The sequence below is a fragment of the Engraulis encrasicolus genome, chromosome 11, assembly GCF_034702125.1.
Source record: "Engraulis encrasicolus isolate BLACKSEA-1 chromosome 11, IST_EnEncr_1.0, whole genome shotgun sequence".
In the NCBI taxonomy this organism is placed as follows: Eukaryota; Metazoa; Chordata; class Actinopteri; order Clupeiformes; family Engraulidae; genus Engraulis; species Engraulis encrasicolus.
This window is the reverse complement of record NC_085867.1, coordinates 56216759-56240516: the sequence shown is the minus strand read 5'-3', so window position 1 is coordinate 56240516 and position 23758 is coordinate 56216759. Positions and strand designations below refer to the sequence as shown.

The following is a 23758-nucleotide window of genomic DNA, read 5'->3' as shown; positions in this document are numbered from 1 at the left end:
TGCGGTTTATCACCAAATTCAAAATGTTTTTGTTTTGCAAAAACAAAGGCTCTGCTAATCTTATCAGACAGTATTTTATTCAGCTCGTATTTGAGCGCAGAGATCTTCGTGTGTTTTTCCAGAGAGGGTTGTTGAGCATTTTCCCTGTCCAACTGATTAATTTGTTTTTCTAATTCTATTTGGTGTTCCTTATTACTCTTCTTGAGGGATGCTTGGAAAGAGATAACACAGCCTCTGAAATATGCCTTAAAGGTTTCCCACAATAATGTGGGTGAAACGTCATCTTTATCATTCGTTTCAAAAAAGAGTTTTATGTGCGTTTCTAGGTATTCACAGAACTTGGTGTTTGTAAGTAGTTCAGGGTTGAATCTCCAAGTTTCTTGGGTGGGTAAATGCCCAGGGAGTTTAATTGAAAATGACACTGGACTATGGTCAGAAATAATAATGTTGTGGTATTTGGCATTATAACAATAGGGCAGCAATTTGCCATCAACTAGGAAGAAGTCTATTCTTGAGTAGACATTGTGTACTCTGGAATGAAAGGAATATTCCCTACCTGAAGAGTTAGAGAGCCGCCAAACATCAGCAAGATTCATATTCTTTGTGTATGACCTAAGGAGATCGCATGCCTTTGATGGTTCTATTCTAGTGGTTGAGGATCTATCCAAGTATGTGTCCCAAACAAAATTAAAATCTCCACCAAGGACTAGGTTAGTGTTGGAAATGTCTGGGATTAAATTTAGGACTTTTCTAAAAAATTCTGGGTCATCATGGTTTGGACCGTATACATTCAGTAAGGTCATTGGGGTGGAATGAATTTCCCCCACAACAATTACATACCTCCCATCCTTGTCAGCAATAGTGGACAGTTGTTTAAAAGGAACCCCCCGTCGGATAAGAATAGCTGCACCTCTAGCTTTAAGGGAAAAATTAGAATGGTAAATTTGCTGTAGCCATCTGCATCTAAGTCTTCCATGTGAGTCGTTCTTTAGGTGCGTTTCTTGTGGAAAGATAATATCTGCTTGTAATGACTTAAGATGAGCAAGCACTTTACCTCTCTTAACTGGTTCATTAATACCGTTCACATTCCAAGAACAGAAATTTAAGCTGCCACAGATATTTCCAAGCTGTGACCCAGCATGCATTATGTGGGCAGGATGAAGACATACCTTAGTCCCTTCCTCTTCCTAGTTTGGTAGTACATATGACCATAAACTAAATAGCACTCCTTCCCACCCTGCCCCCTCAGAAACACATAGACACATAGAAAATAATAACACTAAAAAAATTAATATAGATATTGTCAGCCTAACAGTTAGTGCAAGATAAGAACCTCCCAAAAAAGAGTCTACTCTCTTAAGTGAACAACTAACAGTAATTAACTCTTCATTCTAATAGCTCTGCAGTTATATAATTCCTAACCAAACAACTTTTAAATCAAATTAAATGTTGTGGATCCTCTTAAGGATACAAAGAACAATAGGCCTGTGCAATCTTCAAGAATAGAAATGACCTTCTGAAACTCAAACTCGTTTTCTCCCTCTCTCTCTCCCTTTTCTTTTGTAAAAAAAAATAAAAAATAAAATAAAAAGGAATGTCACTGAGGGTAAGAGAGTAGCAAGGATACAAATGCCAATATATGCATGTGTAATCTTAAAAAAAATAGAGATGACCTTCTGAAACTTAAACTTTCTCTCTCTCTTCCCTTTGTTTGTAAACAAAAAATAAAATTAAAATAAACAAGAAATTGTCACTGGAGGTAAGAGAGTAGTGGTGAGGTTACCCAATAACCTTGGTATTTAAGTGGGCTGTATGGAATGAATAGCGATCATAGCAGTGCAAATGGTCTCACGCGTCTTCCGCCCCGTCGGCACTTTCTTCAGGCGTTGTGCGAGCGCGGCCGACCAGGCTTTCAGCAAACAACCGCGCCTTCACCGCATCTGTAAATGTGGTCTCCTTGCCGTTGTGCGTAACTCTCAGCTTGGCAGGGTATAGAAGGCCGAACCTCACTCCCGGTTTGTCACGCAGTAGGTTTCTGGCTGGGGTGAAAGCCGCACGACGTTTGACAACAGCAGGGGGAAAGTCTCTGAAGATTTGAATTGGCCCGTCGTGATATGTGAGGGTTTGAAACTGCTTTACTTTGTTCACAATTTCGTCGAAGGCATCACAGTAGTGCACCCTGACGATCAAGTGCCGCGGTGGTTCTTCATCATCCGGGCGCTCTCGCAGAGCCCTATGAGCTCGGTCGATCCGTGGTCTTTCGTCCAACTTTAAGACATCTGTCAACAACTGTGCAACAAAGTCTCTCGTTTTTTGCCCATTTTCCAATCCCTCTTTAACACCGGTAATTCTCAAGTTCTGTCGCTTCGACCGCCCCTCAAGGTCCAGGCACTTTTCTGACAATTTGTCGACTTGACTTTGCAGTGCCTTAACTTTAGCCTCGAGATCCGCAACGACATCGGAGTTAGCATTAGCCGACTCAACTAAACTTTTCAGAGTATCGTTTTGGCCGTTAAGACGAGCATGTACAGCAATAAATGCATTGTCACTGTCCGTCTTCACCGCGGCAATTTCACCTCTCAAGTCTGTACTCACGTCAGCAATCTTCTCGTCAAGCTTGGAGCAAATGTCCGATTTGGCTTGTGCTAATTCCTCCTGCAAAGCGGCTATGGCGGCTAGCACGGCCTGTTGATCCGCACCTCGAGTGCTTGTGTCGGGGTCGCCTTTCCCACTCCGGCTCGGTGCCTCAGCTGGGCCTCCATCCTCAGTCGATTCGGTCCTAAATAAATAATTTAGCTATTGTGTGTTTGGTTTTAAATGAAATTTTAAGTTAAATTCTGCAGGAGCTACAGCCAGCGCGTCTTAACTCCTCATCGCTCAGCAGCGCCCCCCCGAAATGTAACATTTCAACTTAAAAAAGGATTTTTACCATAATACCATTTGATACTCAACGCATGGGCGTGAAATACATACTTTTACGTACTTGTTACTCAATATGTTAAGAATGTCCCACGATGCGATACGAATTGATTCTATTATGTTATGGAGGGCATTGGGCAGGGGCCAGCAATTCGATTATTTTCGATTATTAAAGGGACACTGTGTGAGATTTTCAGTTGTTTATTTCCAGAATTCATGCTTCCCATTCATTAATGTAACCTTTTTCATTAATACTTACCACCACCATAAAATTCTAAGTATTCATTATGACTGATTTTTTAGCTGCAAAAATGACTGTACTTGGACCATACTAGAAAATATTAGTTTATTACTTCGTAATCTTTCATGAAAAGATCAAATTTGGCAATATGCAGCCCAGTTTCAATTTGCAGCATAGTTACAGTACCCTTTTTGACCATTTCCTGCACAGTCTACCTTTAAGGATCAATGCATCGATATATCGGCTTCCGTGAGCGCCGATATGCCGAGGATGACATCACCTCAGCCTATCAGAGGGCTAGAACAACTGACAGAGCAAGCCTCCAGTCAAAAACGAAGAGCACCTCTGCACAAAGGCTATGCTTCGCCACCGAATTTTGCAATTTAGGTGGGGAAGTGAAAAACATTGTGCACAAACACTGGCATGTCCTTCAGTCTGATCCTGCTATAAAATCTATCTGTAAAAAAACCCATATTTAGGCGCTCCCGTTCCTACGAGACAGACTAGTACACACCACATCTAGCACCACCCCCAAACAGTTGACATGGCTGTCAACTCCACCTGTAGGTTTCTTTAGATGTGGCTGCTGTATTCACTGCTCCAACTCCTCTGATACAAAATACTTCTCTCATCCACACACGAGCAAATGCTTTAATATCAACAACTTTATTAATTGCAACACCACACATGTTGTCTACATTCTGAATTGCCCATGTGGATTATTATATGTGGGCCAAACTAAACGCCCTCTCAAGCTGAGAATCGCCGAACACAAAGACGCGATACGCAACAAGAACATGGATTATGCAATAGCGCGCCACTACATCCAGGCAAATCACGGCTCATGCGCATCATTGAAATTCTGGGGAATCGATAGAATCACACCTCCCCAAAGAGGAGGGGACTTAATAAAGATGCTACTAAAACGGGAAGCATTTTGGATTCACACCCTCAATACCGTTGAGCCACATGGACTAAATGAGGAACTGTGTTTATCCTGTTTTCTCTGAGTCTGTCATGTATATATTTTTCTTTCTTTTTTTATTATTTTTTAATTTCTTCACTTTGGTTCATGGTGTTTTGATCTTACTCACAATGTAAATAGCAAGACATTTTACCTTTTCAGGAGTGCCCCTACTGGATAATTGCTCTAGACCCACCCCTAACTTGTAACCAATGCCTGCAAAGAAGGTGGTTAGAATATCTTTATATTCTATGCAGTAACACCAGTATGGTTTGACTCTGATGAAGACACACTGCGTCGAAACGTTAGTCATGCTCGCACCACAATAAAAAAACGTATCCTGAGTGCTCCAGTCGTCCTTGGCCCAGTCTCCTTTGAAGTGGACCAGCTAACTCCAAACATATCGGTTATTATTTACACCCCTACCTGTGTGGGGGCCATAGAGCTTGTAGAAGAAGGACAAGCAGTGTTTTTCTGTTGTGGCAGTCTGAGGGAAAGATACCAGCCGACCACTTAGTCCTCGCAGAGATGTTGACCACATTTTTACCACCATACTAGAGCCTAGATGAATGCAGACAGACAGACAGACAGAGCAAGGGAGTGCACAACAGTTTGCCTTCAGAAGAGTATGATTGACGCAAAACTTGCTGACGCAATCCATGAATGATTGCAATTCCTTACCAACAGAAATGGTGTGGTCCATCCCGGTCTCCCATGCCCAGTCATAGTTGTCAGACTGATCCTGGTACCAGCTACACAGATCCTCCTCGAAATTACACCGCAGCCCTTTTTACATGAGCCAGAGTACATGTTACATAACCCTTAGCTGATTACACTTAGCTGATGCTTTTGTCCAAAGCAACTCACAATTATGTACAGGGTGTTTGTCCTACCGACAAACTTCTGATTTTAAAGGAGCACTCCTGTCAATATCAATATGCTGTTGTATTGCTCACGTTATCCTTGACTTATCCCTGCTCACGTTATCATTGGCTGCATCTTTTGGCTCAGCCCTTTACGAGATATGAGCTATTCTAATGGGGACAGCTTTTGTTTAAGTTAAATATTTTGTTTTACATAGGCGTACTCCAAATATTTTCCCAAAAGGTATCACTGTTTGCTTGTTGTCTGCTGATGTTGCATAACCTTTAGGATGTTTTTGGGAATAAATTAAAACATTTTTTAATTTTTTAATAATAAAACACCTGCCCCCATTACAATTACCAGGATCTTGGAAAAGGCTGAAAAAAACACTCAGGTACTGACAAGCCCAGGGTAGTGTGAGCATTACAACTGCATGTTGAAATTGGCTGAAGTTACCCTTAAAGATCACCTCTTAACATTAAGCCACAGCTGCCCACAATATGTAACGCACAATGCTCAAATAAACTGACTTTTAATGAATCAACTGATTTCAGAACTTAACTCATATGAAAGCTATTGCCTCGCCAATGATGCTCAACATACTGAAATGAATGTGTTTCCCTGATGATCACAGAAAGGTCAGATTTTGTAAAGGCAAACACACAATGTCGCAATATTCTACAATGTATAGGCTCAAACACTAACAAAGATTGCATTGGAAAGCCTACAGTTTCATGTAACTGTCTCTCAGTGTCCCATCGTCTAATGGAGGTCACCATAAAACCAATGAATGGTGTGTGACCAGTATTTCACAAACGCTTTTGTAGGCTTTATTACTAGGGTTGTAAATAACTCAAATTTGCAAAATGATGTTTAGGCGTGTCTGTGAAGAGCCTTGAACAATACTACCCTACAAAGGCAAAGTACAGTTACCACGACAACATTGAAAATGACAAAATGCTTTTAAAGCCTTGGTGTTAGGTTGTATATTGTAGTTATTGCAAATTTGAGATAGCAATATCTCTAAAACAGGACACATTTTGACCATAAGGCTTTGTTGCATGATAAAGGAGGTCTAATGTAGACCATTTTCAGTGTTAAACTCAGTTTTGGAAAGAATGCAGTTTCTGCAGTTTGCGTCTGTGAAGAACTGTGAACAATATTGGGCCCACAGCAGAACCTTACCTGTTGGAGTGGAGGGGATGTAGTCAGCATGGCACGTGATGAAGTGGACATCTTTCACTGCAATCTGAGACTGATTGCTCAGCTGGTTGGCGTGGGCTGAGAACTCAAGCTGAAGAGTGAGCAGAGGTGGACTTTCCATTAGGCAAATATAGGCAATTGCCTGGGGCCCCGACCAAATCTGCCCTCCATAGGGACCCCAACTGTCACACCAGTCGCAGTAAACACACAAAAGAGTAGTCTTGATTTTAATTTGCCACTTGTGTCAAGTAATCACAGAAACACTAAAATAGCATAAAAAGTGTATAACGACTTTTGAGGGCCCCATGCTTATAGTTGGCCTAGGGCCCCAAAATGGCTAGATCCGCCCCTGAATGTAAGAGATCAATAACATGTTCCATTACCCATTCTGTGTACTGTGTACCTTGCTTAAGTGCGGTGAAGTACACTTTCTGCCCTCCGCGTTTCACGAGGCGAGTATGTTCCAATTCACGTTCTGTCTGATACACTTAACGGAAATAATGGTTGTCGTGTGTCAAGTGTCAAGTTTGCCAACCGACAATATACAATTCATCACGGAAGACACTGTTTGTTATGTTAACATTTTTTTTGTTGTCTCTTATACACATGGCGAAGGTCTTTGGAATCAAAACCATGCTATTATTATGGAGAGTCGGCAGATTCACAGATCTGATACTCAACTAGTTAACAAACATGGTGCCCGCTGAGTGCAAAAGTCTACAGTAACTCCACAATTAAAAAAATGGCTGGTTTGAGGGCGTTATTTGGGTAGTTTACAGTACACTTCACTGCCGCAATTAGAAATGGAACACCCTGCCTACCCAAACACAGTGCGGAAAGGGCGGTAAGTACGGGTATTGGAACAGGGCACAAGACATAAGCAAATACAACAACGAACACACCCAACAATCCAGAGATGCAGATTGATAGTAACTGGGTTTTACTACTAATTAATATTTAAGACCAGATCCAGTGTAGTAGTTGGAATTCGTAAATGCAAGGTTTATTGGCCATTAGACACAAAGGCCTATCCACAGCCCCCCTCACCTCATCTCTGAGGTGTTAACAGCAAGACAGATAAAGGGAAGAAGAACTAGAGCAAAGTAGAGCAAAGCCAGTGTCTGAATTTAAAAAGCCCTCCACAGGAAATTAGGTCACATATTAGATGGTGTCACATACAGTGGTAGCTTAGCCAATAGCAATCAACAATAGTGATTCAAAAGTATCCCCTGGAGGCTTACTGGAAAATGCACCTTTATTACCTCCTAACTAAGAGAGAGTTGTTAATTCACGGATAAAGCAATGCATGGATTTTGAAATGTTATGTATGAGATTGGGGTCAATATTCAGATACCTTCAATAATAATAATTGTAGTAGTTATAGTAGCAGTAATAGAAATAGTAGTAGCTGTTGTTGTTATTGGGTACTTTAAGTGAAAGCCCACCTGGAAAACTCCAATGACAAGCAAGGGGGCAGCCAAAAACAGTGGCCCAAGGGAGCAGTCTGGAGGGACAGCACCATGTTCAATGTACCACAGTCATGGAGGAGGATGGGGGAGAGCACTGTTTAATTACTCCCCCCACCAACCTAATGGGTCTGAGTCGAACGAGAAACCTTTGGGCTACAAGTCTGACGCCCTAACCACTTACCCATGACTGCCCTATTTGACACTGTGTATACTATAAATATACTTCACTGTAAAATCAAATGACAAGGACGAAATAGAAAATAGTTCACTAAGCCAATGCTCTGCTTAATTCGATATACTGTACATGTACTGATAGATTGCAGATCCTTACCTGAAAACGATTACAGCGAGCCCCAACATAGACTGTGTGGGTCTGCCAATCCCCTGAGAATTCTGAGGTTCTCCCACTAATTTCCCACAGTTTGGGCTGGTGGCCGAGCACACTGTCCACCACACTGAGAGTCAGGGAGCCTATACAGGCACATAAGCATGCACAGACGCACACAAATTACAGTCATAGACAGAACATTCTGAAATTGAAGGTGAAGAGCAGTGAAATCTTCCGGTAATGTGGTCTTTTCACTTAAAATCAAACACTTTGGGGCCCAACTGACCGTATTTTAATTTTAGTGTGCCTTTTTGAGTGACAAGGTCAAACCCCAGAACTGCATTTGCATGGATCTGACACTAATATTGAGGTCACACAGAGATTATTTTGATGTTGCTCAAGAAATTACACAAACAATATGGAACCCAACAGGTATCCGAGTATGAATTAAGAGATATTGAAAATGTATTAAAAGTTGAATATAAACATGTATATATATTTTTTGAAATGGCCAATATATTGTCCAAACCTAGCCTGCAATGTCATGAACAACACCTGAAATTATGGTATTTTGTTCTTGAGCCATCTCAGAGATAATCCTAAAACAAAAACAATAATAAAAAACAGCTGCTTACACCAGGATGAATGAGAATCTCCACAGACATGTGAGCAGCATATAGCATACAGTAGCTGTCCTAAATTAAATTGATTTACAGTAAGATGGAAAGTGCAAATGAGCAAAAGGTTTCAAGTCGGTGGTGTGTGTTTGCTTCCACCAAGGTGTACCTACTATGTAGAATAATTTATTAGTACAGTACACACTACATGACTGATAGAGTGTTGATACATGGCAGAATAAGATAGCTCTATTTGCTTTTTTTAATAACGAAGAATTATCAGTAAGTAGCCTATGTCTGAGGTGCTATGCCCAACACTCGTGTGGAACTGAGTGGGATTGTTTATGGCTCAGTCCTTTCATGTTGGTGTTAAAGTTTGGTTTTCACTTCCAAGTTGAAGCTTAGGGTCAATAGAACATTTTGAGTCCGACTGTTAAAAACACAGATAAAAATGGCCTCTGGGGGGCACCGTAACATATATAAACTGCGACAACTTTTCATTAGATTATCCAATTTTAACAAATTAGGTATGTATGGATTCAGAATTAAAAGGAGAAATTGGTGTGCTAAGCATTTCGTTACCAGATAAAAAAAAACCCACCATGGACAGCAAAATTGTGCTCTTTTAAATAAAGGGTGGAAACGTCCTCAAAGCTGCTATCATTTTTGCATCATTGCATCATTTTTAAAGTTCTTATAAATAAAGTCTGGGCAATCACTCCACTCGATTCAAGATCGGTGTTCAGAATGTCCCTGAAGTGCAAAGATACATAGGATGTCCATACCAAAATACTGTATGTCTGCATAAAGGCCATGTGATATTAAGCACCCAACTGGCATGTCGTAAATTATTGTAGCACTTCTTGATTATTTTGCTGCTTTCATCCATTATATAATACTGTAATTTTAGAAAAAAAGGTTATGTTAAAGTAACACCATGTACCGCACATGCGCAAGTTCTTATGTCAAAACAACATTATGTGAGTGTGCAACGCCACTATATATACAGTATATACGCTCCAGTGCGGCACACTTCATCCTCATAAAAATCCTGGACGCGAAGTCCAGAGTGACGACGAAGTCTGGCAGCCTTTCTTTCCTTCACAGCAGTGTTAATTTCGTCAACCACGACGATGACGAAAATATTTCGTCAACGCCCCTTTTTCCCTTGACGATGACGAGACGATGACGCACTAAAAATTGCCTCAAGCAAATCAAAATATGACGAAAATAACAAAATATTTTCGTCAAGGAGACTAAGACGAGACGAAATTTACAAGCCATGGACGAATGGACATTACAAATATATAATTATTTATAATTAATTTGTAATTTGTAATTGTAATATAGGCCTAAGTGTCTTGAACTTCATAGGTGATTGCGCGCTCACGCTGTGTTGCCTCGCTTCTATCTGCTGGCAGCCAATGCATGGCGCGGCTCAGTCAGTAGTTCTGTTCTGTAGCCTAGTAGTTCAGTGAGTCCATTTAAGTTGAGTTTAGGTCCTAAAACATTCCCAGAGAAAGAGAAAAAATAGCCGACGTTGAGGGAAGTGTGTAGGTAGGTAGTAGGTAATGTAGGTAATGACAGTCGCGCCAATCCTCCTCTGATACTGTCATTCTAAACCTCCTCGAGCTTCCACTATTCTCCTTTTCACTTAGGCTGTCTTAGCCCGGCGTTCGTTGTCTGTTCTTTTTTTGTAATGTTTGCTATATTTGTTGTTTAACCATATGAGTAGGCAGCAAGCAAATCATGAAGGTCGGATTTGTGAATTTATTTAAATCAGTCACCGCGGGAGCGCGCGCCAGCAGGGGGAAAGTTGGCCTGTCTACAGTAACAGAGGCACGGCTACTGTTGCCTAGTTTTGAAACGAATCAATGGAAGGGCGATCGCTAAGGAGTTTTAAACTGTTGAGATTTGAAACTTGTTCTCGTCGAGAGCAACGCTAAAAGACCCAAGGAAGTCGACAGCATTTCCGTGCGTCTTCAGCGTCTTCCTAAGTTCCAAAAACTATTTCCAGGTCATGCTTATCGAGCCTCGACACCCCCGACAAACAAAACAGCATTCGTGTTTAAATATTTGTATCTGCGCGTCCTTTCTATCGTCCAGTCTGCATACCCCTGCCTAACTATTTTTCCTGGGACTTTTGCAGGGCATACGAAGTGTGCTCGCGCAATCTATTTAAGCCTATTCCACACATGCCGCACGAGTCATTATCGTTCTCTGCTCGCATTGCCAATTGAAAACAAAAACCGCTAACTTGCATAGTCTAACATCAGCAGTATTTTATCTGACTCGTGGTCATCGGGAAGCCACTATCAGGGAGACTTCTTGAACTTCATGCAGACTTGGGATGTCTGGTCTTCCCACTGCCGGTGTTCTGTCGAGATGTGTTGCCTCGTCGAGATGAGCGACCGGTCGCCCTATTCGATAGTGGTGTTCTATCGATTTGCGATGCCTCATCAAAATGAGCGACCTTGATTTTCCGCGGAAGGCGTTTCAATCGGTCCACGTAGGACTGTTTTAATAACCATTAGGCCTACTTTGTTTATTTCACGGACAGGGGTGTACAATCGTTCGTGCGGAGTTTAATAAGAACGTGCGGCTGCTGACCACTAAAAAACCGTGAGCCTCTCGTTTGAGCAAGTTAAGAAACGTGCCATATGAAAGAGACTGAGTTGAATTTGCGCAAACACTGGAGAAAGTGTTTGGGATCAGGGCCTGGCTACGGGTTGTTTAATGCAGTCATTTGCTGTTGGTTTGGTTTCAATGCGACGTGGGCTCGCAAGGCAAATTGCCACATGAAATAATGTGCTATGGGGATAAACAGTCGATTCAAATTCTTGAGTGAAAAGGGTGGAGGGAGCATTTTGACAGCTCAATCAGAGGTGGCGATTTTTTTCCATTTTGCAATGAGAACGCATCCTCTACATAAATAGTCTTTTCTGGTGGATGTTACAATGTTCGAGGCTGAGTGTGTGAGCGATTACGGTTAGGCAACAAAGTAGCAAATGTTCGAGGCCACGCTATTTCGCAGATTTTCCAATGATCTGCTGGATGATCCATTCCACGCTATTTCCCGTTTCCCCCCCAGGGGATATAGGCTATCGTAACTTTCAGTCCATGACAGTCGGTGGACAGGCTATAGGCTAACTAGACTATGGATGACTGGTGGTAACCTCAGGAGGACATAGGCAGGCTACAGTTTGAGTCACTAAAGTTGACAGTCTCAGGTAGGGGTGGGCGATATGGCAAAAAAGTTGTATCACGATATTTTAACATGAAATCACGATTTCAATTTTTTTATCACGATCTTCCATCCAAAAAATAAAAACAACAAAAAACAACTTTCATATACTTGCAATTTGTAATTTGCAGTCAATAAAATGTTAACACATTGATGACACTCTCATAAAGTGTACAATTGGAATACAATAATGTAAAGAATAAAGTGAAGACAACAACAAAAGTGAGAAAACGTCACTCTGATACTGATAATAAACATCCTCACTGCAAGACGATCTATACGATTTCTCCACTTTGGCAGATTCGAGACGATCTTTTACTCAATATCGCGATTCACGATATAATATCGTCATATCGCCCACCCCTAGTCTCAGGTGATCCTATCGTAACTTGCGGTCTCACCATTCGATGCAAGTATGTTCAACTGCAGTGTGCAGGGCGGGGGGCAGGTCTGGATCACATCTCCCTCCTCCCCCCTGAGCACATCTTCCTCCTCCCCCCTGAGCACATCGAGTGCCTCCCCCTTGTCATTCAGCGGCAGCGCTAAGCTTCTACATGGGAAGAAAAATAGCTCTGGAAGTCACTGCACAGTGCACAGCAGAGACGCATAGTTTTCACAAATAAAATCGTAGATCCACTCTCTCTACTCCACTAATGTATAATGGTTTGGTGAGTGTAGGAAACACGAGCAGGGAGCTTTGAGTGAACCGCGCAATGAACAGCACGCGACCCTGTTTAGTATAATTTATTAATCCCGAGGGAAATTAATATAAGCTATTATTATTATTATTAGCTAATATAAGCTACATGTAGTATTTGTTAACGCATGGGTCTAAATTGAATTAATATTAAGTGTCTCTTCTTAGTATCTTAGTTTGAAGACCAGATATTTGGTTCCAGTTTCTAAAATTCGAAAGATGGGTAGGCTACTACAAGAAAACTAAAGTAGGCAGTAAAACGCCTGTGCAGTGGCGAATTAGGCTACTCCATGTGTGATCCGCTCGAAATTAAACATAGGCCTACCCATCATTGAAAAGCATGAGCACATTCTTCAAAGTCCCAAAGCCTGGATGCTGTCGCCACAATCTCTTTAGGATTGGGGACTGGACTCTGAGCAGGCCATTGCAGTAGCCTTTGGTAGGCCTATCCTTCGTGCATCTGCCCCGCTTCCAAACTGACACCCTGACACATTTAGCATTAACCTTTTGTTTTTAACTAACAGCGCTTAACATTATCATTAAATCAATGGAACCTAAAGCAGTTGCAGAGACCGTTTCAATCTTCTCCTTTACTATGAAAGAGAAAGTAAGGTCAAGGACAAATTAGATGTAAATGGTAAGGCTGTAACGATACACCCAACCCACGATTCGGTTTGTATCACGATATATGACCCACGGTTCGATATCCCCCACGATTTTATTATTTTTTTAAGGTTCTATATTTATATATAGGCCTATGCTTTCTTTTTGCATTTGCCTGCCTACATTATTTTAGGTCTACTAAATGAAGTTGCAGATATAGGCCTACCACTGCAACCTGTTCCCCAGGTGTTGACATCAAAACACAACACAGAGAAATAAGGGATATTAGCTCACCAAGGAAAAATAGGCTTATTACAAATGGGCTTAGATCATATCATGCTGAGATGCTGAGAGAGAAGGGTCAGGGTTCCAGTATAGGTAGCCTACAACTGTCTCACATTGTCAAACATTATCCAATTAATATCCAAACATTAACTGAAAACAACACTGGTAATATTTCGTCAGGAAACATGTTGTATTAAGTTACTTACAGAAATGCAACACTTAATTTTGATGTTTAATATTTTTGTAACTGTTTTGATCGTGCAGCAGCGCGCACGCGCTTATACAAACAAAACTCGAAATGAACCTCAGTTATGTTCTCAGTATGCAACACACACGTTGTCTTTTGTTTGGTTTTGTGATTTGACATTTTGAAATGAAGCATGTTTTCGCTAGGCAGGCTTTCAATGTGGGGAGAATATAATGCTGCCTAATATCCACATCGACCTCAACGTTCGCCCGACTTCAGACACTCTTATGAGCGTATAGAGCTCTTTCAAAGCTCTTTCAAATTTGGGCAGGCGGAGCATCTCGCTCTCTCGCATTCTTTCTCTCTCTCCGCTCAACGTCTATCTCCACTCAACATACATCGGCGCATGCATGAATCAAAAACATCTTCACACGTTTGATAAAGCCTTCTTGGTCTGTTGTTCATTTCTGTGCTTTACCTTCCGACGTTTGCCCAAGTGTTTTGTCTCGCGGTCGCGGAGGTTGCTCAGGCGATGAATAACAACCAATGCACGTGCTGCTGGTTGGACGGAACATTTTACAGGAGAGAGGGGTGAATGGAAGTGTTACTCGCTCATGTGCGCCCCATTTCTAATCGTCTTTGAGCGCATATAAAAGCATTAAGCGCATATGCAAGCATTTGCCTGTATCCTGCTGTTTTCTGGACTGAGGGGTAACAACTTTAAAAGGGCGCATCACGATTCTGCGAGGAAGGTTCGCGATAGGGGTTCGTGGGTCTGCTTACCGCGATCCCTCGGTTCGATGCAATATCGTTACAGCCTTAGTAAATGGAAATAAACACTCATGCAATTGGAACGTGGAAAATGAAAATTAAATATATTTAGTAGGCTAAAGATATTTAATTAGCACTCCAAACGACGAGACATGATACAAGCTGTGTGCATAGAATACAGTGTAGCCATACGCATTCACTTGATGAATGATTCTATACCCAGTGTTTAGTAAATGTAGGCCTATTTACTTAACACTCCAAACGACGAGACACGATACAATCTCCCTAGAATACAGGGTAACGCATTCGCTATTGATGGATGATTCTATGTCCAGTGTTTAGTAGGTCTAAATATATTTAGCCTACTTAACACTTCAAACGACGAGACACGATAACAAGCTGTGTGCATAGAATAAGCCTACTGCATTCGCCAGATAATTTGGGTCCATTTCTCAAATATGGTGCGCTATTATGATTGACGAATGATTCTATGTCCAGTGTTTAGTAAATATATTTACTTAACAAACGACGAGACATAGGCCTAATACAAACCAATTCACACCGCAATTAGCCTACATAGGCATTATTATTGTCCAAAGCAGCTATAAGAGTCATCAATGTATGCTGGTGTGCTACACTTGGGCCTACCGCCATCGAATATCCTATTATGATTGATGAATGATTCTATGTCCAGTGTTTAGTAAATACATTTATTTAGCACTCCAAACGACGAGACACGATACAAGCTGTGTGCATAGAATAGTGTAGGCCTAGACTATGCATTCGCCGGAGAAGACATTTGGCGCAAATTCTCAAATAGGGTGACGTCTGGGATGGTGTGGGACTGTACAGACTACTATAATAGGAAAAATAGGAGGGGCGAGATCCAAAATGGGAGGGGCGGGATCTCAGAAATCCAGACCTGCCCACTTCTGCAAACTGCAGTTGGATGCTACTCATTCGATGGGCAATCACCCGCGAAAACCACCGCGAGGGTGTGCGCATGCGTGCGCATGCTCAGTAGCGAAGAGAATCACATCTCGACGGGTCGCTCATATAGACAGGACACCGGCAATCTGCAGGCTTTAAGTCCCGCAGTCAGGTGAAGAAGAGCATGTAGCTTCCTCCGTGATCAAACTCAAAATGAAATATAATATGCAGCAGCTTCTAATGCACCAGAGAGAGAGAGAGAGAGAGAGAGAGAGAGAGAGCAGCCTGCACCTGGATGTGTGTGTGTGTGTGTGTGTGCGTGATGCTCTTTTGCTCTATGATGTTGAAATTACTGATTTGGGTTTTGGTGGAAAATGACCAAGTAACAAGGTGAATATTTGCTGCAATAGGCAAAATTAGTAATACTTTGTGAAATAACAATAGCCATTGTAGGTTATTTATTTTACACAATATTGACTAAAATGACAAAAAATTGAAATGTTGACTAAAATTTGAAATGTTGACTAAAATGACTAAAATTTGACTAAAATTGATTTTCGTCATTTTGACTAAGACTAAGACTAAATTGGGAAGGCAATGACTAAAATATGACTAAGACTAAAATTGATTTTCGTCATTGTGACTAAGACTAAGACTAAATCAAAAAAAGCTGACGAAATTAACACTGCTTCACAGAACCAAGATTACAGCGACTGGTTAACGGAACTCAAGTGAAAACAGTCGAAAATATTTGATTTCGTCACAAACTTAAAACCGAATTCCCAAAGTACGTGGGAGATAACATATTGTAGCGCAGAGGCCCCTGGAGTGGACTGTGTGTGTGTGTGTGTTTCCCCATAGGATTCCCTCTCTGTCTTCTGTATGTGTGAATGGTCAATGTGTGTGAATTTTGTTCCCACTCCCTCGTGTGTCTTCTAGAATTTTGCGGGTGCCAGTTTTGGGGCGCATTTTGATTGGGGGGAGGTGGGAATAATTAAGGGATTAGATAGGATGGATTAGATATTGATAAGGGGCGGGGTTATTGATAAGGGATAGATAACGTTCGTAACTTTCAATCAGAGCTGAGGAGAACTTACTTGCGGGCATACGTGTGAAACTAGTGGGGAGTTAGTGTGAGTGATTAGTTTAGTTTTGTTGTTTTCTGTGGGACACCTCCTGTTTCCCGAGTTAGGCTGTGAAAGCGCCAGGGAATAAAGAAACCGATAAACTGTATCTGCTGCCTCAGTCATCCCTTTGAAGTGGCTACCGCTCAGCGCTACAATAGTGCAAAGGGACTCCTTTCAGGTAGGCCCATGAGGCGGCAATGCCTCTTGTAGTGTGCCACTGCCGCTACTGGAGGCGGCAATCCAGAAAGTTGGTAGGCCTGCTTTATAGTCTCAACTATCCAGTGTGACAGCCTCTGTTTTGAAAGGGCCTTATCCATCTGCCCCACACCATGGCCAAGAAAGAGCTGGTCAGTCACTCGAATTCCCTTTGCCCCCTCGATGATAGCGAGTAGAAAAATATACTTCTGAGAAAGCCATTTGAGACCGATACTTCCAACAGGCTCGAATGGGGGCTTCGCCGGAGCATCAAGGACAATGTGGAGCACAGAGGGAAGCCTCCTTGGGCACAGTCTTTGAGTCCCTTTCATGAATTGAATAGACAGAGATTTAGCTCTGAGTGTTTTGCCATCTACTCTCTCATGGCAAGCTGATATACCTGAGAGAAACACCTTTAGAGTTGAAAGGGACTTGCCTTGGTCAATTTTTTCCTGCAAACATTTCAGAACTGAAGCTATAGGGCAGGACCGGGGGCACTCATGCCGCTGTTCACGAAATGCCTTGAAGGCTTCCCATCTAGGAGTACAGGGCTGTTGTCGATGAGGCCCTAGCACACTGCAAAGTTTGTGTAGCTGAGAATGACAAGCCCTGAGCCTTGGGGCGAGATGGAGCCATCAGGAGGACACTCATGTTCTCCTGCCTGGTGTTCTCCAACACAGCGGGAATCATGGAGAGGTGGGGGAAGGCATACAGAAGGCCCTTGGGCCATCCGTGCGTCATCTTGGTTTAAGGAAAACCAGAGTGGACAGTGAGTCGATTCCCTTGAGGCAAAAGTATTTACGTGTGCCTTCCCAAAATGAACCTAGATTAGATGCACCGTTTCCGGGTGTAATTGCTATTCAATTGGGTGTGGTTTGCCCAGTGACAGCAGGTCTGCTGCTGTGTTCAGAGTACCCGGCAGGTACACTGCTACATGCAAAGTCGAGCATCCGCTTAGAAAAGTTCCCGGGTCATGTTATGTAACGCCTGGGACCTCAGGCCTCCCTGGTGGTTCACGTATGCTATTGGTGAAATATTGTTTGTTCGAATTAAGACATGCTTGTCCTGGAGTACCGGCAAGAAGTGGCGGAGGGCAAGATGTAAATTTCGAGAACTTGAGAAAACTTCGAGTACTTTATGTGGGCAGTGTTCCATGGTGCCACACTCCTCTGGCTCCTACTACACCGTTCCAGTAGCCTCTGACAGTGACAAGCATGAACATTGCTCCGTCCCAAGAACTGTTGAGTGATTACCCAGCCTTTATTTACAGTAACTTGTAAATGATGTTACATTTTTTCCATCCTTTATCTAAAAAGTACAATTTTGCTAGTGTGTTTTTATTCTGGTAACCAAATGCTTAACTCGCCAGTTTCTCCTTTTAATTCTGAATTCATACATACCTTGCATGTCATTAAGTTGCACTAATCAAAAGTCGTAACAATGCAAATATTTTGCAGCGCCCCCTAGAGGCTATTTTGTTATCTGTGTGCTTGACACTCGGACTCAAATTCTTCTATAGTCCCTTCTCTTCAATTTAGAAGTAAAAACCAAACTTTAGCACCAAATTGAGATAAATTAGAAAAAATACATATACAGTACATATGACCCCACTAACTGTGCAGTCTTTCTTACGGCAAGGGTTGCTTACCAATGTGTGTGTTTTTGCCAGTGAGCTGGTAGGAGAAGGAGAGGGAGCAGGCAGGGCCAGAGGGCCCCAGCAGGGGAGTCCTCATCTGGGCCTCACTCAGCTGCTGACCAGGGGCAGACACTACACCCAGGTAGCTCTCTAAACATACATGCGCACACGCACACGCACACACACACGCACACAGACTTTGCAATATTACATTGTACAAATAAGATGCTGAAGGTGCACATCGTTTAATAGAGAATATAGGCAACGGGCATGTGAAGTGAACTCCAGCACAGTATGATAGCTGATATTGTAGTTGCGTCATTTCACGTTAAATCAGACACTTTGGGGCCCGACTGACCCGGATTTTAATATAATTTTCAGTTGCAGGGTACTGTAGAACCCCACAGCTGCATTTGCATGAATCTGGCGCTAATATTAAGGGAGAAATAGACTTAGAAAGTTTAATTGAGAAGGTACAGTAGGACACTTCATCCTTCCTTATGTCAGTCATGGTCAATTTAAGAGATGGTTTTGATGCTGTGCGAAAGCTCTTTTCTGGCTCTACAAATTTCATAATTAAAATGAAATGCAACAGTTATTAGAGTATGAATTATGAGATATAAAATGTTAAAAAGTGAATATAAAAAAAGCTTTAATTTTAAAATGACAAATATGTTATCCAAAAAAAGCCTGCATCGTCAGGAACAATACCTGAAATTATGATGTTTGCTTCTTGAGCCATTTCAGAGATAATGCAATTTATAGGTTGACATGAGTTACATAGTAGCATAGTAATAGAGCAGGGATAGAGGAGATTACCCCATCTGACATATGCTACTCTACCTGACACTGTGCCCAAATTAGCATTAGCATTTTGTTTAACCCATTGGCGCCTGAGCCAGTTTTTAGAAAAGGTCCCCAATGCCTGAGGGTTTTTTGAGATAAGAAAATTGGTTGAAAACTCCTCTGGAACACATAGGGACATGGGACAAATTGCATTTAAAAGGTAAAATCCTCTGTTTTCATGGGATTATGCTCATTCAGTATTAACACTAACACATATTCCTTAAAAAAAATCATATCATAATCAAATGATTGAAAAAACTTTCATGTGCTTTCAGGATAATGCTTGATGCTGCTATTTATTATAGGCTATTAGGCTACAATTGCTACTGTTACAATAGCCGACTATAACTAAATCATAATAATCATTATTATTATAATTATTAGGCAGTCATTTCTGCCATAAATCGGGGGACATTTGTCTGATACAGCCACTTCCTCTCCCACTGGTGAGTATGGCCGTTTTATTCCTCCAAACGTTATGCAGAGACCAATGAGCAATTTCATATCGTATTTTGAGACGGGGCTCCACTTTGAGCTGGATGTGTGGCCGCGCGTCTATAATACGCATGTCTACCGTTGTCTGCCTCACCAAAAGGCTATCACCATATCCGAAAGTTCCTCAGTGAAAATATTCTGAAATATATCTAAAGGACGTGCTTCCTCAAATATTGGCACCTTCGCCAATTACCCCGAGTGTCGTAGTGAACTTTTAGTAACGTCAGGGGCAAAATCTAGCTGACTGTCTATTTGGAAGCCACTCGCCCACCTCTTCATGCGGCCGCGGCAAATCACACTCCTGCTCTCTATCTAAAGGGTCTTCAGTCATATTTCCTTTCCTCGATTAAAATCTCTTCATTACCTTTCAACTGAACATCACGTTCGCTGTAATGTTACAGCGTGTCTCGCGAACCACAGCCTTTTTTTTACCTGTGTGAAATGGCTAAACAACCCACGTCTGCAGAAGCGAGCATGGTTGATTTCGTTTTACATTTTTGTCGACTAATTAAACATTTTTTTGGCCACATAATCTTCCATCTCTAATGAGCAATTAGAAACAGGTTCCTTTAAAAGACTTCAGGAAATAGACTGAATCTGTGACACTGAAGAAGGCTCTGTGCAGCCGAAACGTCTGTCATGTCAGTCCCTGCAATGTTAAAATAAAAAGAAAACAACAAGAAAAGAAGAAAAACTGAGTGCGATCCATTTCCTAACTACAAGATTGCTTCAGAGACGCACCGGCAACACGGAAGAGCGCGGTGTGCGGAAAATAACCTTGCCACATGATCTTTAAATAAATCGAGAACACCCATCTCTTGTGTATTTGAACAAAACATTGTGCATTGCATTTCCCATGTGTCTTGAAAATATTGACAAATCAATAATGTTGCGTTTTGCAACAACCAGCGTCAGGGCCGTAACGCAACAACCAGCGTCAATGGGTTAAAGTAGACACATACCTGTTGTATCAGTGCCAGTGGTTGTCAACATCCAGCCCTGACTGCCAATACTGGTGTCTGTCCATCCCGAGCTTCCTTTGCCATAGGAGAAATCACCTGTCAAAAAGAAGACGCTACAAGGTTACTGTACTTGATTATTATTCAAGTGTATTCATGCAACGCTGAACAATTACAAATAGGGCCCCAGGGTAAGACCCTGAAAGGGCCCCCTTTACAGCCTGCCAAGGTCACAATGGGGCCCCCACCACCAATAAGGGAGGGCTCTCTCACACTCTCTCTGACACACACACACACACACAAACACATGCACAAACACATGCACAAACACACGCACACACACACACACACACGCACACACACACACACACACACACACACACACACACACACACACACACACACACACACACACACACACACACACACACACACACACACACACACACACACACACACACACACACACACACACACACACTTTGTGTGCTGTTTACATTCACAAAAGACATAAAAACAAACAAACCGCATTGTGCCTCATCTTCTGCTTCTGAACAGTCTGCATGAAAGTTACAATACAGCTCAAGTTGATCTGTGCAGGGATGACCTGGGGGTTTTGGCCAGCTCGGGATTGGGGGTTTCCCTGTGAGAAAAGACAGATTAGTCTATGTATATTGACAGCAAAATGCAGACGTGATTGCATAAAACTAATTTCCACACATATCCGACTCAGGCACCCATGTCTGTGTATATTTTTTTGCTTTGTCAGGTTATCCGTGTAATCGTCTGTGACAAACATCAGGTAATCCTACTAAAAATTACAAATTGGAGCTTTAAGCAAGAGTATGACTTTGGTTTTCACAGCAGCACCACTGGTGCTACTGTATGTGTGAATGTGCTGCTAGCAAGGGAGAGAACATTTTGCTTTCATTTATTGCCAGTTAAGCAACTGTGGCTATTCCATGGCAAATACAATACATATCTCTTGACATTAAAAACTAACAATGAAATAAATAAATGAATTCAATTAATTAATGAATAAAGTCATGATTAATTGCAATTAACTATGGAATTTATGTGATTGATCGTGATTAAAAAATGAATGAATGATTGTTTGACAGCCCTAAAATTAATGAATTAGATGAGTTTGTTCAAAAAAAATTTTTTTTCAAGGTTTAAAACCCTAAAATACCTAATATGATGGCTCGGAGTAGATTCACTCTAATGCCATTTGAACCGTGACATCCATCCAGTAGTGCACCCAAAGTGCTCTCGGTAACACTTTATTTTAGGGTTACATCTATTAGCACTAATACAATATTAATGCCTGTGTAAGTAACTTGTAAGGCATGTACTAAGCAAAATCAGACAGTTGTTAGACATTTATTCGCAAATGTCTTGTTCATGCACACTGTACACCCACGACCATGGGTGCCGCTAGGGGGGGAAAGATGTTACAAATTCTAAGGGCTCAAGCACTGACAAGGGCCCTTAAGAGAGCCCAAAAGCACTAACAGGGGCCCTTAAGGGGCCCAAAATTCGAATCTTTCATAGGGCCCAAAATTTCTGGTGACGCCCCTGCCCACGACTGCTCATCTATGTCGTTGAATTCTCGGCGGGAAAAAAACACCACGCCCTTTCCTGCATTCGCACGCAGGACGACTATGAGGAATATTCCCCCGCGCTGACAGTACGTCTATGCTTTACCCCAAGTCTGCACAGTATGACTATGTATCCCCCTTAAGTAGTAAGGGCCAGAATACAGTGTGTATAAGCTCCTGGTACACTGTGTGAACAAACCCTGAACAGTGTGTAAACAGATGTCCATATTCTAAAGTGGCTTAGCGCCCCCCACACCATCCAGGGCACCCCACTCTGCCCCCTTGGGCAGCAAAGTGTAAGAATTTAACTGATTCTATACCAATCTAGCTACATATATAGATCTCACTTATTCCACTCAGTATAGCATGGGATATCAGGAAGCAATATATAGCAAGGATTGGACGTAAACTTCTTAGTGATGGTGGGGTGGTGAGATGTCATTTTTTCATAAACCAATTAGTTTTATTTGTAAAAACCCTACAATGAATGCAGAATATAACTATGAGTAATAGTTTGGAAGCGAAACTAAGCTATTCCTTTGTGATAAATAAGTTAATGTTTAAGAAAATTAGCTCCAAGAAGTGCAATGCATGATGGGTACGCCCTTAGTCAGAAATGCAATGCATGGCCAATGCAGCAATGATAATATTTCTGTTGTTACGTACATGGCAAATTGTTTGGATAACAACTAAATTGCACGAGTGAGGGGAGGAGGTAAGGATGTAGGTAGGCTCAGAGCCGGGTAGGTTGCATTGTCTGTAGATTGCGTACCCATCATGCACTGCACTTCTTGGAGCTAATGTTTTCAAACATTAACTTAATTATCACAAAAGAATAGTTTAGCTTGAGCAATGCATCACTTCAGAATAGGGACCCTTATTCCACATCTGTTTTCACACTGTTCAGAGTTTGTTCACACAGTGTGTCGGGAGCTTATACACATTGTATTCTGCCACTTACTACTTACTAATAAATAGAAATATAGGCTTACTGGTCCTTACTAAGGTTATATTAGTAATAAATCCCTAATTGTGCATGAACAATACATTTGCGAATACATGCTTAACAAGTTACTTATACAGGAATTAACATTGTATGTGTTAGTGCTTATAGATGTAACCCTAAAATAAAGTGTTACCGTGTTTTCTACCTTGAGCAAACATTAGCCGAGTTACGAAGTTATTCCGAATAGCTTAGTACAAGCGCTAATGGAGCTTGGCAGTATCTCCAAACATTCCACACATGACAGACAGGGATTTGGCATTAAGATCTCTTCATTCAGAGCTCCTTTAGCAGCACTATGCCTTTTCATTACCAATCGGGCCCACAAGACCAGGGACCCAACAAAAAATAATGTCCAGGTTGAGTTTAGTTAAGTGATCCATTTTCTCAAGTATTTTGGTGGGGATGAGATGGGAGAGAGGAGCAAACGTTTCTCTTACCATTAGATTTCTGGCAACCCGGTGATAGCATGATGTTGTCTATGGCAACGCCACCATATTCTTGGTCTCGGATAGCAGCAACAAATAAGATCTTAACAATGTCAACATAACAGATACCTTAGATTAGCTTAGAT

General features: G+C 41.7%; 1 protein-coding gene across 1 annotated transcript in view; it reads right to left on the bottom strand.

Annotated features, from left to right (window-relative positions):
- The window catches only part of mamdc4 (MAM domain containing 4), a 107428-nt gene that overhangs the window by 51818 nt on the left and 31852 nt on the right, over positions 1-23758 (bottom strand). The window contains exons 10-17 of the mRNA XM_063211045.1: positions 23625-23715; positions 21107-21223; positions 20584-20679; positions 18293-18430; positions 7992-8131; positions 6174-6282; positions 4806-4910; positions 4551-4685 (exon numbers count right to left, since the gene is read on the bottom strand). Coding sequence (XP_063067115.1) covers positions 4551-4685; positions 4806-4910; positions 6174-6282; positions 7992-8131; positions 18293-18430; positions 20584-20679; positions 21107-21223; positions 23625-23715 — 931 coding nt within the window. The remainder of the gene's footprint in view (positions 1-4550; positions 4686-4805; positions 4911-6173; positions 6283-7991; positions 8132-18292; positions 18431-20583; positions 20680-21106; positions 21224-23624; positions 23716-23758) is intronic.